The sequence below is a fragment of the Chroicocephalus ridibundus genome, chromosome 1, assembly GCF_963924245.1.
Source record: "Chroicocephalus ridibundus chromosome 1, bChrRid1.1, whole genome shotgun sequence".
NCBI lineage: Eukaryota > Metazoa > Chordata > Aves > Charadriiformes > Laridae > Chroicocephalus > Chroicocephalus ridibundus.
In genome coordinates, this window is record NC_086284.1 from 7,868,605 (window position 1) to 7,885,832 (window position 17,228).

The window sequence follows — 17,228 nt, forward strand, 5'->3', positions numbered from 1 at the left end:
AAGCAAATTTATCTAGGTGTTACCTGTGCTGCAACTCCCAGCTTTAGTTTGCATCCAGTACCTCTACGGGCACAGCAGAGCTGCTCAGAGAGAGGGACACCCCCCCCCCCGGCCTTGACTCTCCAGTAGTGGCAGGAGAAGGGCACAGACCCCAATCCCCATGCAAAGTGGACCTCACCCTCTCATCTTCCTACCAGCCCAAGAGAAAGGTGCTCAAAACCCCCTTGTCTCATGGGCCCTCCTTCCACCAGACCAGGGACTGCCTCAGGCATCCCCATAACTTGAGGAACCCCTGCTACACCTCAGGCACCCCACACCTCAGCGAGCATCCCCCCTTCACCTCAGGGCACCTCATACCTCAGGGAACATCCAACTTCACCTCGGGCACCCCCCCACATCAGGGAGCACCCCCCCTACACCTCAGGGCACCCTCCCCTTCAGCTCAGGGAGCACCCCCTCTTCACTTCAGGGTACCCTACACCTCTGGGAATACCCCCCTTAACCTCAGGGTACCCCACACCTCAGGGAGCACCCCCTCTTCACTTCAGGGTACCCTACACCTCAGAGCACCCCTTCTTCACCTCAGCCGGCAACCCCCTTCACCTGAGGTCACCCCATACCTCAGGCAACACCCCACTCCATACCTCAGGGAGCACCCCCTCTTCACCTCAGGGAGTACCCCCTCATTCAGCTCAGGCACCCCATACCTCAGGAAACACTCCCATTCACTTCAGACAGGAGCCCCCCCTTCACCTCAGGGCACCCGACACCTGAGAAGGTACCCCCACTTCACCTCACGACATCCCACACCTCAGGGAATACCCCTCCTTCACCTCAGGGCACCCCACACCTCAGAGCATATCCCCTTACACCTCACGGCACCCCACACCTGAGGGACCAGCCCCCGCTTCACATCAGGGAGCACGCCCCCGAGCTGAGGGCCGCCTCCAGGTCCCCTTCCTTCCCCGCGGCCCGCCGTACCTGCTGCGAGGGCAGCTCCACATGCAAGGCCCGGGTGGCGGAGCCCGGGGGTAAGGCGGCGGGGCCGGCGGCAGAGCTCATCCTCACGGCAGGGCAACGGCCGAGCAACGGCTGCGGCGCCTGCGCATGAGCCCCGCGGGCCGCTCCCCCCCCGCCGCCGCCACCGCCGGGCACCCAGGGGTTAATGGCGGCAGCAGCACCGGCCCGGGCCGCTCGCTACGGAGCCATATTACCGCAGTGCTGGGGGGCGGGCGGCGGGGGGCGGGCGAGAAGCGGCATCCCGCTTGCTCATTGGTCCGCGCTGCACGGAGGCGGGAGCAGGGGCGACTCTTTGAGATTCTACTGGCTGAAAGGGAAGCCAATCAACGCCCCCCTCCGCCGCCTCTGTCAAACCGCTGGAAGGGGAGCCGGTGTCGATTGGTGCGCCCACTTCCGGAAGGCGGGACGGCGCCTGAAGAAGCGGCTGGTGATTGGAGGGAGGCGTTTTGGATTGACGTGGCTCGGCCTCCGTCACGTGTGTGGGGAGATGTTTTTATCACGTGGTGGGACGAAAATATTTTGCTGGGGGGGAGGCGGGGGGGCTGCCATGGCAACGGGGCGCGGCCTGGGCCGTTCCCCCGCCGCCCGGCCTGGCTGAGGGCGGCTGGGCCTTCGGCGGGACTCTCATGGCTCGCCAGCCAGCCCCACATCACCCAGCCTGCCCCACATCATGTCAGCCTGCCCCACGTTACACCAACCGGCCCAAAACAGGCCAAGCTGCCCCACCACAAAAGGCCAAACGGCCCCATATCACCCCACCTGACCCACATCACACCGTTCTGTCCCACGTCACCTCAGCCGGCCCCACATCACACCAAGCTGCCCCACAGCAGGCCAACCTGACCCACATCAACCTGCCCCACAGCAGCCCAACCTGCCCCACCACAACAGGCCAATTGGCCCCATATCACACCAACCTGCCCCACAAGAGAATCATAGAACCATAGGGTTGGAAGGGACCTCTGGAGACCATCCAGTCCAACCTCTCTGTGCCAGAGCAGGGTCACCCAGAGCAGGTGGCACAGGAACGCGTCCAGGTGGGTTTGGAATGTCTCCAGAGACGGAGACTTCACCACCTCTCTGGGCAGCCTGTGCCAGGGCTCTGCCACCCTCACAGGAAAGAAGTTCCTCCTCATGTTTAGGTGGAACTTCCTATGGTCAAGTTTGTGCCTGTTACCCCTTGTCCTGCCCCTGGGCACCACTGAAAAGAGCCTGGCCCCATCCTCCTGACACCCACCCTTTACGTATTTATAAGTGTTGATAAGATCCCCCTCAGTCGTCTGTCTTCCACACTGAAAAGACCCAAATCCTTCAGCCTTTCTTCCTAAGAGAGGTGTTCCAGTCCCCTCATCATCTTGGTAGCTCTCTGCTGCACCCTCTCCAGCAGTTCCCTGTCCCTCTGGAACTGGGGAGCCCAGAACTGGACACAGTGCTCCAGGTGCGGCCTCACCAAGGCAGAGCAGAGGGGGAGGATGACCTCCCTCAACCTGCTGGCCACTCTCTTCTTGATGCACCCCAGGATGCCATTGGCCTTCTCGGCCACGAGGGCTCATGGTCATCCTGTTGCCCACCAGGACTCCCAGGTCTCTTTCAGCTGAGCTGCTCTCCAGCAGGTCAGCCCCAACCTGTCCTGGTGCATGGGGCTATTCCTCCCCAGGTGCAGCACCCTACACTTGCCCTTATTGAATTTCATAAGGTTCCTCTTTGCCCAGGTCTCCAACCTGTCCAGGTCTCTCTGTATGGCGGCACAGCCTTCTGGTGTGTCAGCCACCCCCCCCAGCTTTGTGTCATCAGCAAACTCGCTGAGGGTGCACTCTATCCCCTGATCCAGGTCATTGATGGATATGTTGAACAGGACTGGACCCAGTACTGACCCCTGGGGAACACCACTCGTCACTGACCTCCAATTAGACTCTGTGCCCCTAATCACGACCCTCTGAGCTCTAATAGGCCAACTTGCCCCACAACAACAGACCAGCATGCTCCACATCATACCAACCTGCCCCACAGCAGGCCAACCTGCCCCACATCACACCAACCTGCCCCACATCACACCAACCTGCCCCACATCCCATCAGCCTGCCCCACATCAGCCCAACCTGCCCCACCGCAACAGGCCAATTGGCTCCACATCACACCAACCTGACCCGCAACAGGCCAACCTGCCCCACAGCAGGCCAACCTGCCCCACCACAACAGGCCAACTGGCTCCGCATCACACTGACCTGCCCAAATCATGTCAGCCTGCCCCATATCACACCTACCTGCCCCACATCACACCAGTGTGCCCTACAGCAGGCCAACCTGCCCTGCAGTAGGCCAAACAGCCCCACATCACACCAACCTGACCCACAGCTGGCCAACCTGCCCCATATCACACCTACCTGTTAAACATCACACCAACCTGCCCCATAACATCATGCCAACCTGCCCCACATCACACCAACATGACCGACAGCTGGCCAGCCTGCGCCATATCACACCTATCTGTTACACGTCACACCAACCTGCCCTATAACAGGCCAACTTGCCCCATAAGATCATGCCAACCCGTCCTACATTACATCAACCCATCCCACAGCACGCCAACCCATCCCACATTACACCAGCCAGCCCCACAAAAGACCAACCTGTCCCACAACAGGCCAACCTGTCCCACATCATGTCAGCCTGCCCCACAAAAGACCAACCTGCACCACAACAGGCCAACCCTTCCATCACACCAACCAACCCAACATCACACCAAACCATCCCACACCATGCCAACCTGCCCCACATCACACCAGCCAGCCCCACAAAAGACCAACCTGCCCCATAAAAGGCCAACCTGCCCTATAGCATCATGCCAACCAACCCAGAACCATGCCAACCCATCCCACATCCCACCAGCCCACTCCACATCAGGCCAACCCTGATGCCAGCACTCACCGAGACCCATCACAGCCATCCCCCCAGCACCTACTTCCATCCCACCCCACCCAGGAAACATCCATGCTGACCAGGAGGACAATCCCCATGGGGCAGCACCATCCCCACATACCGGGCAGCACCGGGAGTGCCAGTCCTGTCCCCGCACCCCACCTGGGGCACCCATCCCCATGGCACCTTGCAGTGCCTGCCCCGCATAGGCAGCCACGCTGGAGATGCTTGTCCCCATCGTACTGCCGAGGACCGGCACAGGCTGTGCCAAAACACCCGTCCCTGCACCACCAGGAACGCCCGTCCCACCGCCCCGGCAGCAGCACTGGGAACGCCTGTCCCCAGCCTGTGCCGCGGCACTGGAAATGCCTGTTCCCACCGGGCTGGGCGGCTCTGGAAGGGTTGAGCGTGGCATGCAGTGCTGGAAAGTCCTGTCCTTCTCTTCTGTCCTCCTGTCCTCCTCTCCTTTCTCCTCTTCTGCTCCTGTCTTCAGCCCCACGCAGGTCCCACACCATGGAGACCTTCCCCACTGGAAGCCCACCAAGCCTTCGTCCACCTGCAGTACTCATGGTTTTGCAATATTCATGCTGCATGAATATGTTGTACCAGAGGTGTTTTTAGCATGTATTTTGGTCTTCACTATTCAATGGTGAACTCATTAAAAATTAAAAAAAAAGAGGAAGAATAATGAAAAGCGGAGTGGAAAGTCAAGTTTTCTGGAGTTTGATGGCCATCTTTGCAGAAGTCATCCTCTTCCATCCTTCTCTTTCCCTTACAGCTGCTCACCGTGGTCTGCCTTTCCCCAAAGTACTTCCTAGGAGTTGAAAATGGAATTGCCTAACTTTTCCCCTCAGTAATTCCCCGGTTGACCACATAGAGACATGTCAATGTGGACTTTTCTGGCCAAATTGTGTGATTCTACTTGTGGGTGCCCAATATATTCGATACCTCGAGCTTAAGTTTTGGGCATCGTGAGCCTGGAGTTGTGTTTGAGTTCTGGATGTTGCTGTATCCTATCAGGAAAATTCTTTCAAAACAGTGTCTTTTTTTTTTTGGAAGATCTTCTGATAACCAGTGCATCTCCATATTTTTCTTCTGATGGGAAAAAAACCCTAATATTTCAGTATTTTTAATAGGAAAGTGTACTGTTTTCAAGCATGCAGACTCCTGAGTGATGCGTTGGAGATGAGGAGGTTCAAACATGGTAATTTTGGACCTGTTGTATCAGTTTGATTCACCTCCTGGTTTCTGCTTCATTACAATGTGTGTCCTTCTTCATCTTCACCTCGGAGGATCAAAACTTGTTTTTGAAAATGAAATCTGGGTTGTTGGGTTCCCCCCCGCCTCCCCCCCAGTCTTTATTCAAGGTGTGAAAAAAGCATTTGGAATGACAAAAAATGATCCTAAAATCCAGAGATTTGCTAATGCTTTATGAATTTGGAACTCTCAGAGCTAACCAGTTCTATCTCAGAATTATATATAAAACCAGAGAGGATCACCATTGCAAGAACAGAGTTATTTTGGAGGTAAATCGCTAAAAACAATTTCTTTAGCAATGTGAATGTACCACCTCTTGTTTGCCCCAAACATCAAACGATTAAAAACATATATAAATTAATCCTTGGATGATATGTAACTATTCCTTGACAAGCTTATGCTGATTTGGTGAATTTAAAGTCCTTACGACACTACCGTAGCAGGATTTTCCCTTTTTTTTTTCATTTCCAGAGGAGCTGATGACTATCTTAAAACTTTCTTAAAATACTCCTGTTTAGAAAAGTCAAATGAGTTACTTGACATAGCAGCTTACATGCCCTATATGGAGATTGCATTTAATTTGCTGCTTAATGTACACGGAGAGCTCTAACCCATCATTCAAGGACTAAAAAGCAAAAAATCCCCCAGAGGAAAATTCAAATATGACCCCAAATCCCATGTTAACGTATTAACGACTTTATAGCAGTGGAGCTGATGTAGCTCCAAAGAAATCCCTGCAGATTCCCAGCTCCTGCTAGCTAAGATTTTGGCCTCGTATTCTAAATTTCAGGCTTATCTTTGCGTTCTGCTGTCTTAGCGTGACAAGGAACTGGTTGCAAGAGCATTATAAAACGCGGAGTTTCTAGGGATAAGGTTTCAGTTTTACATTTGATTTTCAGCAGCTTTGAGAGGTTAAGTCCATCCCTTGCATTGTTCACCACAGTGACCATCCAACATGATGAGAGTCATTTAATAACCCGGATTGTGCCTGAATTCGAACAAAATAATCATCCCTTTTGGGCTTAAAATAACGAGTTAATTAATGAGGATTGGTGGGTTATTTTAACCACAGTATTTGCAAGCTGCAGCCAGGCAGGACTGTGGCTTCTTTTATCCCTGGTTTATGAAGAGTCACCCGGAGCAGCAATGCTGGAGCAGTACCGCCAATCTCAGCTGTCTACGTGGCATTACGTAGAACCCTATGGAATCTACTGACGCCCGAGGAAATTGTCATTTGAATCTTTTAACCACATAAAAAGGCTGGCGTTATCTGTCTGCATCTTTGTGAAGATCACAGCATGACATTTATTGCGTCCCAATGAATCTTCCTGCAGATGATGATCATCAAAGATGAAATTCTCACAGCTGCAGCAAGTACACAGATGCGTGCAGTGCTCCCACCTCCATGACCTGCCCATCTGCCTTAGCTGAGTGGTGCAGCTGACATGCCTGAGGGATGGGATGCCATCCAGAGGGACCTGGAGAGGCTCTAGAAGTAGGCCCATGTGAACCTCATGAAGGGCCCATGGCACGCACCTTCAACAAGGCCAAGTGCAGGGTCCTGGGGCAACCCCTGGTATCCATACAGGCTGGGGGATGAAGGGATGGAGGGCAGCCCTGAGGAGAAGGACTTGGGGGTGTTGGTGGGTGAGAAGCTCAACATGAGCCGGCAACGTGCACTGGCAGCCCAGAAACCCCCCCACAGCCTGGGCTGCATCCCCAGCAGTGTGGGCAGCAGGGCGAGGGGGGGGATTCTGCCCCTCTGCTCCGCTCGGGGGAGACCCCCCTGCAGTGCTGCCTCCAGCTCTGGGGCCTCAGCACAGGAGAGACACGGAGCTGTTGGAGCGGGGCCAGAGGAGGCCCCGGAGATGCTGGGAGGGCTGGAGCCCCTCTGCTGGCAGGACGGGCTGAGAGAGCTGGGGGGGTTCAGCCTGGAGAAGAGAAGGCTCCAGGGAGACCTTGGAGCCCCTTCCAGTCCCTCAAGGGGCTCCAGGAAAGCTGGGGAGGGACTCTGGATGAGGGAGGGGAGCCATAGGACGAGGGGGAAGGGGTTTCCACTGCAAGAGGGGAGATTGAGCTGAGATCTGAGGCAGAAATTCTTGGCTGTGAGGGCGGTGAGCCCCTGGCCCAGGTTGCCCAGAGAAGCTGTGGCTGCCCCATCCCTGGAGGTTGGGCCTCCAGGTTGGACGGGGCTTGGAGCGACCTGGTCTGGTGGGAGGTGTCCCTGCCCAGGGCAGGGGGATGGAACTAGATGATGTTTAAGGTCCCTTCCAACCCAAACCATTCTATGATTCTGTGATCTTCAGTCTTCTTCAAGTGAACCCAACAGGAAAAAAAAGGTTTCAAAACCATCACCTGATTACGGAGCAGGTCTTGTGTTCACATGTGGTCTAAATACACCAGCAGCTCCTCACTTTGGACTTTGGCCTTCTGGAAAGCTAGAAGCAGCTTCTTGTGGACATTTTTTTGGGGGGAGGAAAGGCCAGAAAATAATTAAAATTAGTTTTAACAGAATTTTAAAATGTAATTTTAACAAAATACGGTAAACCGTCTTGCAGAATAAAGCATATTTTCGAAAAGCCTTTGGAGAAAGCTGGATGAAGTACCACTCAGGAATTGTCAGAAAAGCCCTTTGAAAACTTAAGTGCCATTTCTTGAAGCTCTGCTCTGTCAGTGCTCTTTTTGCTTTGGTTGCACTGAATTTGAGACACACAGGCAAGCGTCCTTTCAAATGACGTGTGGCAGAGCGATACCGCCTGCAGGTGATTACGGAGATTATTTAATAGTCTTTATTGCAGGTTTTGGCATGCCAGAAGCTTTGGGAAAGGGAGCAATGGTCTTGTGGCTAACGGTAATTCCTACTTCTGCCGCAGATCGGGTCAAATATGCTTCTTATTGGGGTATGAGATCATTGCAAAATCACTCAAATGAGCAAACGTATTTCACTGATGAATGGAAGGATTCCAAGTGCAGAGCAAAATACTCCAAGTTTGTGAGCTATTTAAAGAAGAGGAAAAAGCTGAAGTTTTGCTGCTGAATGCCTATCAAATAATGTAATTTACAGCCACAAATGTGGTCTTAAAAGAATTTGTTTAGCTTTGCCTTTGGAGAGATCAAGCTCAAGCATCAGAGACTAACATGAGAGACTGGGTTTGTGGGCGCTAAACCCTGGTCTCTTTTATGTCCAAAGTATTTCTAAGTATTTCTAGTTACAGGTGAATATGTTTGCTCTGTCCCCAGAGGTTGTTTTAAACTGCTGTTTAAACACTTGCAGCTACTTAAGTCTTTCTAGTCATCCCTATGCAATGTATCACAGTGAAAAGCACAATAAAGGTCAGATCTTTTTGCTATAAATGCCCTTGGTTTTGAATTAAAAGCAATATATGTCTGTGAGCATCAGCTGAAGAGCCATTAAGATATGAGCTGGTACTATAAAAGTACTGGTCTACACGAAGATATTCAGAAAAATGTGTGAAAACCTGTGCTCATGTTATACCACTCCAAGGGGACTTTTATTAATTTGCAAGTAAATTGGCCATCGTTTGCACTTAACCATTGCTGTCAGCTGCATAAATGGTTTTGTTAATTGTTTTCATTAATTTATCCTAAGTTTCCTGAGTGTCCCAATATAAACCCTAACTCAGATAGAGAGACTTCATTGTATTTTTGACACACCATCAAGCTGTTCTGGTCACATTAGGTGCACAGAGGAGATCCCTACTCAGTAGAAGACATCTTTGTAGAGTCATAGAATAGAATCACAGAACGTGTTGGGTTGGAAGGGACCTTTAAAGGCCATCCAGTCCAACCCCCCTGCATTAAGCAGGGACATCTTCAACTAGGTCAGGTTGCTCAGAGCCTCATCAAGCCTGGCCTTGAATGTCTCCAGGGATGGGGCCTCCCCCACCTCTCTGGGCAACCTGGGCCAGTGTCTCACCACCCTCATTGTAAAGAACTTCTTCCTAATCTCTAACCTAAACCTGCCCTGCTCTAGTTTAAACCATTGCCCCTCGTCCTATTTCTACATGCCCTTGCAAACAGCCCCTCCCCAGCTTTCTTGTAAGCCCCCTTCAGGTACTGGAAGGCTGCTATAAGGTCTCTCTCTCTTCAAGTCACCTCACAACCATTAGACAGTTTCCACGGAGGACATTCCTGGTGCTCTGGAGTGCGAATGATGCTTAGAATATCTATTATTATCCTGGTGCTTAGAAGAGCTACTGTTTTCATGGGAAAACTTCCTTCTCAGACTCAAATATACATTTTAAATATATATTTTAAATGAGAGAAGGGAAAAAATATACTTTAAATGAGACAGAGTCATGAAGGAGAACAACAGCACCACTTCTGAATGAGGTGATGCCCACATCTACCTTTACAAACCAGCTTTATTCCCATACCAACTAGGTTGTACAAGAAGTAGCTGGTAATTTCAGTAATTTCTTTAGGCACTGAGTGTCTTTTTGCTATGTGGACTTTAGTGTTTGGCACCTGGGCTCTTCTCTCATCAGAGACTTCACAGCACAATTGCAAAATATGGAGCAACAGCCCATAAAACAAACCTAATTTCTGGGAAAACACTTATTGCTTTAAACCATATTGCTTTACAGCTACATGTGTATTATTTCTTTGAAGCCTTCAATTTACTAAAACATTGTGGTTTGGGGGAAAGGGTGGTGTTTGTTTTGCTGGTTTTTCTGGGTATCTTGAGTAACATGTTGGTAGACTGAAGTCATCTGACCAAGATAGGCTGATCGCAAATCCACTGAAGTAAACAGATTACATTTAAGCATCTTTGGTGGGTTTTAGATCAAGCTTACGGCAAGGGTTTGTAAAAAAAAAACCCTCATCAAGTCATACTGGCTTGGGATGAGGATCCCCAAGTGGTCAAGACATCATGATGCAACTCAGTTTAGCGATGAATGAATGCCACAGCAGTAGTTGTACCTGAATTATCCCTGACACAGTTTTTTTCAACCTTTTCTCATTAACCCACGACAGAATCATGTGAAGTCAATCTGTTCCAACCTTCTTAACTATCCTAGAAAGTTTGTCTTTAATAGCAAATCCAATTTTTTTTCAACTTTTCCATTTTTTTTCTGCTGCTTTTAAAAGCTGTTGTTATTTGCCTTCTTTTCAGGGAATGATGGATGCGTGGATCTAAGACACTGGCAAACTTTAGAGATACTGCACTCCGGTTTTGCTACAGGAATCTCACCCACCGGTTATAGTGTAACCTGAGTATGTGAACCTGATTTTTTTTCTTTGGTAAAGTTATTTCAGCATGTTTAGTCCTGTGAGAGGGTTGCCAATTAGTTTAGAAGTTGTTGGAATTAGCTTGTTGAAAAATCCAAACAAAAGCTTTTTGTCCAAAAGAGCTGGAGGTGGGGTCAAGTGGCAAGGGGTTGTAAAAACTGCCTTCAGAAGGATGTTATTACCTCATCACTGTGGCTGTAAAGAAAAGCTTTTACCAGTAAAAAGTTTAACAAGTTCAATAAATGTTCAAAGAACCTCAGAAAAAGCTTCTCGGTTTGGAAACAGCACGAGCCATTTCTTGGTGCGTTATGTTTTGAGTGTGGTAAAAGAGAATTGCTGCCACGTGAAGTCGTGCTGTGACCTTCCCGGGTTTCACAAGCAGGTGAGAATCAGGCCAAGATAGTTTGGGATGAGAATGTTTTAAACGGCATCCTGGAAATGGCCTTTGGGATTAAAGCCATGAACCCACAGGGACACGTCTGCATTAAATACGGGAGGTTTTGGTGTTGTGAGGACTACACATGAGCTTCGAGTGAGGGAGTGCTTGCATCCTGCTTAATCAAGGCTTGGCAAGGTGCTGGTTTTACCTTCTGAATTGCTGTTGCAGCGCAGTTGGGAAAATGCTATTTTGGATCAGATATAAAACGAAAACTCCAGGTCATTAAATGTGCTTCAGGATAGAAGATTCTGTACAAATATACATGATTACTCAATGTGCTTGGTAAGTGAAGAGAAGCAGCTGAACAGATTTATTCAACCACACAGACAATTAACATGATGAAATAAACATCAGAGCAGGAAAAAAAAAAAAAGGAGGGCTGGAGCCCCTCTGCTATGAGGAGAGGCTGAGAGAATTGGGGGTGTTCAGCCTGGAGAAGAGAAGGCTCCGGGGAAACCTTCGAGCCTCTTCCAGTCCCTCAAGGGGCTCCAGGAAAGCTGGGGAGGGACTCTGGATGAGGGAGGGGAGCCATGGGACGAGGGGGAAGGGTTTTAAACTGAAAGAGGGGAGATTTAGATTAGATCTCAGGAAGAAATTTTTCACTCTGAGAGTGGTGAGCCCCTGGCCCAGGTTGCCCAGAGAAGCTGTGGCTGCCCCATCCCTGGAGGGGTTCAAGGCCAGGCTGGACGGGGCTTGGAGCAACCTGGTCTGGTGGGAGGTGTCCCTGCCCAGGGCAGGGGGTTGGAATGAGATATCTTTAAGGTCCTTTCCCACCCAAACCATTCTGTCATTTTCCAAGATTTTTTTCCCAGAGTTTTCAGCTGGTTGTGGAAGAAAGCTGTATCAGTACTCCCTGCTTTATGAGTACTCCAGATATAGATGTTACAGGTCTTAGCTTATGTACTACAGTGTTGATGATTCTGGGGACTGTCCTAGGGATGTGCTGATAAAAGTGAGCCATCTCTGAAACCCCATGTCCTGACACACGTGCTTTGTCTGCTGTTGATGATGCTTCTTGGACTCTTGGACTGATGACATCATGTTTATATACATCTTCTGTGCTTGTTTTGGTTTGGTTTTGGGGCTTTTTTTGTGTTTTTTTTTTTTTATTATAGGAGTTGGAAAAGAAATTAGAAAAACTGTTATAAGATCATACATTGAGCTGAAGTGTTAGCCTCTGGTAGCTTAAGTGTTGTGGCCGTGTGCTCTCCCCTTTTCCCCCTTCCCCCCCACCGCCCCGGCTCCTGCTCAAGCCATGGTCATCAGTGGCACTTGTTATGAGTTGTGCTTGAACTGTGGGAGATGGCTGGCAACATAGTCAAAAACACTGTCTGGAGTGGGGACCTAGGTATCTTGTTCCTTTGCGAATATGACTATATGTCAATTATCTTACTCTATAAATAGTGGACAGCCCAAGAGCCCTTTGAGCTCTTCTGCGTGGCAGCGGGCTGTATGACAGGATCTCCCCTTGGGTGGGGATGGTCACTTAAGGTTCTACTCCTTGAGGCTGAGAGATTCCTTGCCGCAACAGATTCTCGGTAAGTCACTAATAGCATGCTAAACCTTGAAATCTTATCTAAACCTTGAAATATAATCCTTTAGACATAAACCGTTGACCAAGTCTGGGACTAGGATTGGATCCAGCCATGCCCAGACTCCTCTCTGAGAAGGAGTTTAGAAAGCAAAGGGGTCCTTTCTGAACCTCGTGACTCAACGGGTCTCCCTGACAGCTCTGTCTGACTCTGGCCTCTATGCAGTAAATCAAGTGTACCCTGGCATCGAATCTCGTAAAACACTGTCGCATTCACTACTAACTTCGTTAAATCACTGTTTTATGCTAATAAATATCTCACTACTTCTCTCTTACAAGTGAATTTAATCACTCTACCCCCGACAATGGCACAGAAATAGGTCAAATGCTATCTTCCCTCGGGATCATTGTTCTTTAATGTAAAGTTTCAGTGTATCTGACTTCAAAGGAAGGCAAGCGATTGCTCTGGAGAAGGAACTGACCACAAGCAACTTCTTTGCTCTGAAAATAACTCTACAACCTCAGATCAGCCACTAAAGCACCTTTTATGTCAGAGAAATGAAATCAGTTACAGCTTTCTGCTTCCTCACAAGACATTGACTCTGCACAGGACCAGCCACACCAAAGCGGCTCAGTGACCTTTGAGCACATGGGCACCCACCCACCTCAAAGTGGTTCTTCCCAAGTCCCTCACTTGAGACTACATTGCAAGTCCACGGAAATCAGCCAGAAGGTGCTTTCTGATTTCAGTGGACTGTATATCAAGGCCAAAAGCTGGTGGTTCACCACTGAATAAGCACTGGGTCTGCAAGTTGCTGCAAGGACTGTCTTCCAAGCAAGATGCAAAAATCCTAAAGTTCTGTGTAGGTATGGTCATGAAATATCCCCTGCCACGTTGCCAGAAGTCCCTGAAGGAAATTTATCTCTGAATTCTGCTTGTATTGAAGTCCTTCTCTTTTCTCCAACTGCATTTTCATCTTGCAGAGGTGGTATTTTGATGTCCTCATTTCATCTGATGTGTAATGGTTGCGCTTTCCACCCTAGAAGTGGTTGCATTTTGCCGATGGGCAAAGTAAATCCTTCTATGGGATATTTACAGGGCTCTTTAAGTCCCTTTGAATGGAAAGCCTCTGCAGGATGATCTGTTAATGAGTATGACAGCTAAGCATACATAAGGAGAAAAAAAAAAAGTCAATATATACATTGGCTGTGAGCCCACTGGCTCTGAAGCCTCCCCAGGACAGCATTTGCACCAAAACTTTGTACTCTCATTGGCTATAAGTGCCTCCAGGACAATATAAGACCATCATACCAAACCATCAAGACTTTCTTGATCTTTGACTTATTAGGTATTGTTTGTAGGTCATAACATTTTGACTGACCCTTCACCGATGAAACCTGTGCATCCATTTAGAAAGAATTTGTTGGAAGGGACATCCAGGCCCTCTGATGTGACAAGGAGGGAGAATGGATGGGTGTTATGGTTGCTGCTGCTGTACAACCTATTTGATGAGATATCTGCCAACCACTACCTTCAACCTGTTGTACAGGACAGCTATATGCCAGTTCCTAACCCTCCTGTTATTTGCTGAACAAAATGCATCTCAAGACATTCAGCAGCCCAGTCACTTGGTCATGGATCAACTTGTGGTCAGGGTGGAGGTCAGTGGCTCTTCATGCTCTGCTGGCATTATGGGGTTGAGGTGGAAAAGCTCATCTGACAGCAGAGTAAACTGGCAACAGTTTGATGGCAGCTATTGGTGTCATATTTGGAGAACTGAGCTGGTTTCCCCAAAACTCATGCTCTCAGGGTGGGAGAATGGAAATAAATGTCAGTCCAGTTCTTTCTGATGCCTGACTTGGAGAAGTTTATGAGACAGCGATGTTTGTATTAAGAAACCAACAATACAGTGGGGATGTCACGCAATGGGAATATGAGATTTTGGCACAGAGGCTAATATTTGGCTGGGTGAACCACGATGGGAGAGCCATCCTGCAGCGTGTAACCTCGATCAAAGCACAGCAAAAAGTGCAGAGCAAAGCCAGGAACTATTTAGGGGAAAACTCTCAATGTGTGATCAGCTGGCAAGGGTGGGTCAGATCTGGGAGAAACCAGGGAACTGGTAAATGATCAAACCACGGATGGAGTTCAAATTCCCACCAGGCTTCTCTTATAGGCTTTTAGGGCCTGTTAAAACATCCTCAGGCCCAAGTCCCCCAGCCCACAAGAAGAAAAGATAACCACAAAGCAGAGCAGAGAAAGCTCTGCATCGGCATTTTTCTTCCTGCCCTTTCAGCTGCAAAGGGTGGTCCCCTGAACCCCTGGCAGAAGTAGGCAGGAAATTACCCATTTTTGTGACGGTTCGGATTTTCCTTTAGGGAAAAAACCTCATTTAACTGAGCTGTTGCCAAATAGCACCATTTTCCCGAGGCTCATTTTGCAGCATGAAGCTAAGAAGGATTCGCACTGTAGAAATTCATTTGTTATTCCATGTGTTATCCCATCCCACCGCCTGGGATAAATTGACAAAATATTTATCCAGAGGGTAATGCCTCCATTGCTGCTCTCTGCCTCCGCCTCGTATAAAGCCATTCCAGTCTGGGTTAGTGGTTTCTCAGCATTACTACCTGGCATTTCCCCAAAATGCTTTTGATTTTTTATCATGGAGTTACTGACAGGAACCTCATGAGGGCAGCATGTCCTCTCTTTTCTCATTTTTCCACCTCTTTCATTAGACTACTCTGCTTCCAGACTGAATCAAAAAAAAAGCTGTGTACACACTACCAATGCCACTATTCTGCTTATACTACTTTAATTAACGAGGGTCTCAAAGCAAGCTGGTGACATCCCACCTCGTGACATGCCGGTGCTATAAAAAATATTGCTGCCCTGCTTCGCAGATGGGGAAAAAGCAGCCAATAAACCCATGTAACACGCTCAGGATGCTCTATGGCTGGCAGTCAAGGAAGGAATAAAACATTGCAGGCAGCCTGCACCCAACTGCCGTGCTTATTCCATAAATTTAGTCATGTACCCTTTTGCTCCGGTTCTGTTTGCTGGAGGGAGAGCTCTGATTTGAGGCAAAGGGGAAAAAAATAGGACAGAAACTATGTAAATACACGAGGAAGAAAAGGTAACAGTGGAAAGTCCCCTCTTCCAGGCTGTAAGGAGGCACAAACAGGGGCAAAAGCAGGTTGAAAGGCCCAAGGCTTCTTTCCATCCCTTTTTACCAGGCAAGTTTGTGAGCCAAACCCCAGCGTGAAGAGAAAAGAAATGCATCTGTCAGGAAGGGGGAAATAAAAGAGTGCAAGAAGAATGAAACCAGAAAGGGCTGATACAGCCCAGGGCAGAGAAAGGGACAGATTTATCAGGACCCTTAAAGGTATAATGAGGAAGGTTAGGAGGACAGGGAGGTCTTAAAGCACTGGAGAAGTGGAAATGCACTTAATATCAAGCTAAACAGCAGCAGAGGAAGGGGAGGTTGCTGAGATAAAGGCAAGACAGGTTCACAGGAAAGCAAAGATGCCCATTTCTCACAAAAAAATGTAAGAACAGCTTTATCAGGGCTGGTCTAGCATGGGCAGGAGCCTACCTCTTGTTATGGCCAAGAGAAGACGCCCGGACAAGAAGGATGATATCATCCTGACACTGTCCCAGCAACATCTATCATAGAGTCACAGAATGGTTTGGGTTGGAAGGGGCCTTAAAGATCATCTAGTTCCACCCCCTTGCCCTGGGCAGGGACACCTCCCACTAGACCAGGTTGCTCCAAGCCCCGTCCAACCTGGCCTTGAACACCTCCAGGGATGGGGCAGCCACAACTTCCCTGGGAGACCTGTGAAGGGTGCTTAAAACTTGTATGAGACTACTACCATCATGTCCCAGGGCTGGTACCTTGGGGACAAGAAGGGATGCAAGGAAAATTCCTCTTTTACAGCCTGGTGATGAGTAGGTGAAAAATATTCAGTGGCAATCTCATGTTAGACCTTAATTTAAGGGGACTTCAGCACAGCCAAAAGTTTTGGGCAGAGCTGGTCCCATCTTGCAGTATAGACAACTAAAGGACATTCACTAGCACGGCCCTTTGCAGGAACAGATGCTTATTTGAAATAACTCCCTCCCTCCTCTGCTTCAGGGGGATTTGCACGCAGCAGCTGTGCTTTGATATACAACTCAATAATTGAAAACATTGCTTGGAAAAAGCTCTGCAAGAACTGACCTCCTCCAGGTTGTGCCAAGGGTGGTTTCTACTGACTCGTCTGGTCAGAAACTGGCAAAAGCGGTTTGGGCAGGGCATTCATGGCTTTTCTTGCTGTGCATTTCCAGAAAAGTCACTGGAAAACACAGCCTTAAGGTTTGCTTAGCTGAAAACAGAGGACCAAATCAATTCTACTAGGGGTTAAGGAGCACAGCAGGTTTATCTGCTGGAGCAGGAAACTTCCAAACTCCACTGTCCAAGCCTGAAAAAGGGCAAAGAACAAGCTTGGCTTTCCCCTTGAAGAACAGTGTCAGCCTGTGAAAGTCAGCCAGCATTGATGGACCACGTCCATAGCTCATAGACCAGCCCCAACCTAAGAGAACAGGTTAAACCCTCACTTGTTACTAAAAGAGCCCACATGAACTTTAAAGCAATGTGTGCTATTTCTGGAGCACTCTGCACCTCCAGTTGTAGAAGGACAAGAGCTGACTGGGACCAGGGATGCAATCCAGCTCTTTCTCTGCTAGGCAGCAGCAAAACCCAAAGTAATTTGCTGAAAGAAGCAATAGGGCATGAACTTTCTGTATCTGCTCAGTGAAGGAGGTCCATA

At 49.0% G+C, this 17,228-nt stretch overlaps 1 protein-coding gene across 2 annotated transcripts in view; it reads right to left on the minus strand.

The window, feature by feature from the left end:
• Positions 1-1,225, minus strand: part of UVRAG (UV radiation resistance associated) — a 111,037-nt gene extending 109,812 nt beyond the window's left edge. For both annotated transcript variants that reach the window (XM_063327196.1, XM_063327187.1), the window contains exon 1: positions 982-1,225. In XM_063327196.1, coding sequence (XP_063183266.1) covers positions 982-1,004 — 23 coding nt within the window. In that variant the 5' untranslated portion in view covers positions 1,005-1,225. The remainder of the gene's footprint in view (positions 1-981) is intronic.
• Between the last annotated feature and the right edge of the window lie 16,003 nt (positions 1,226-17,228).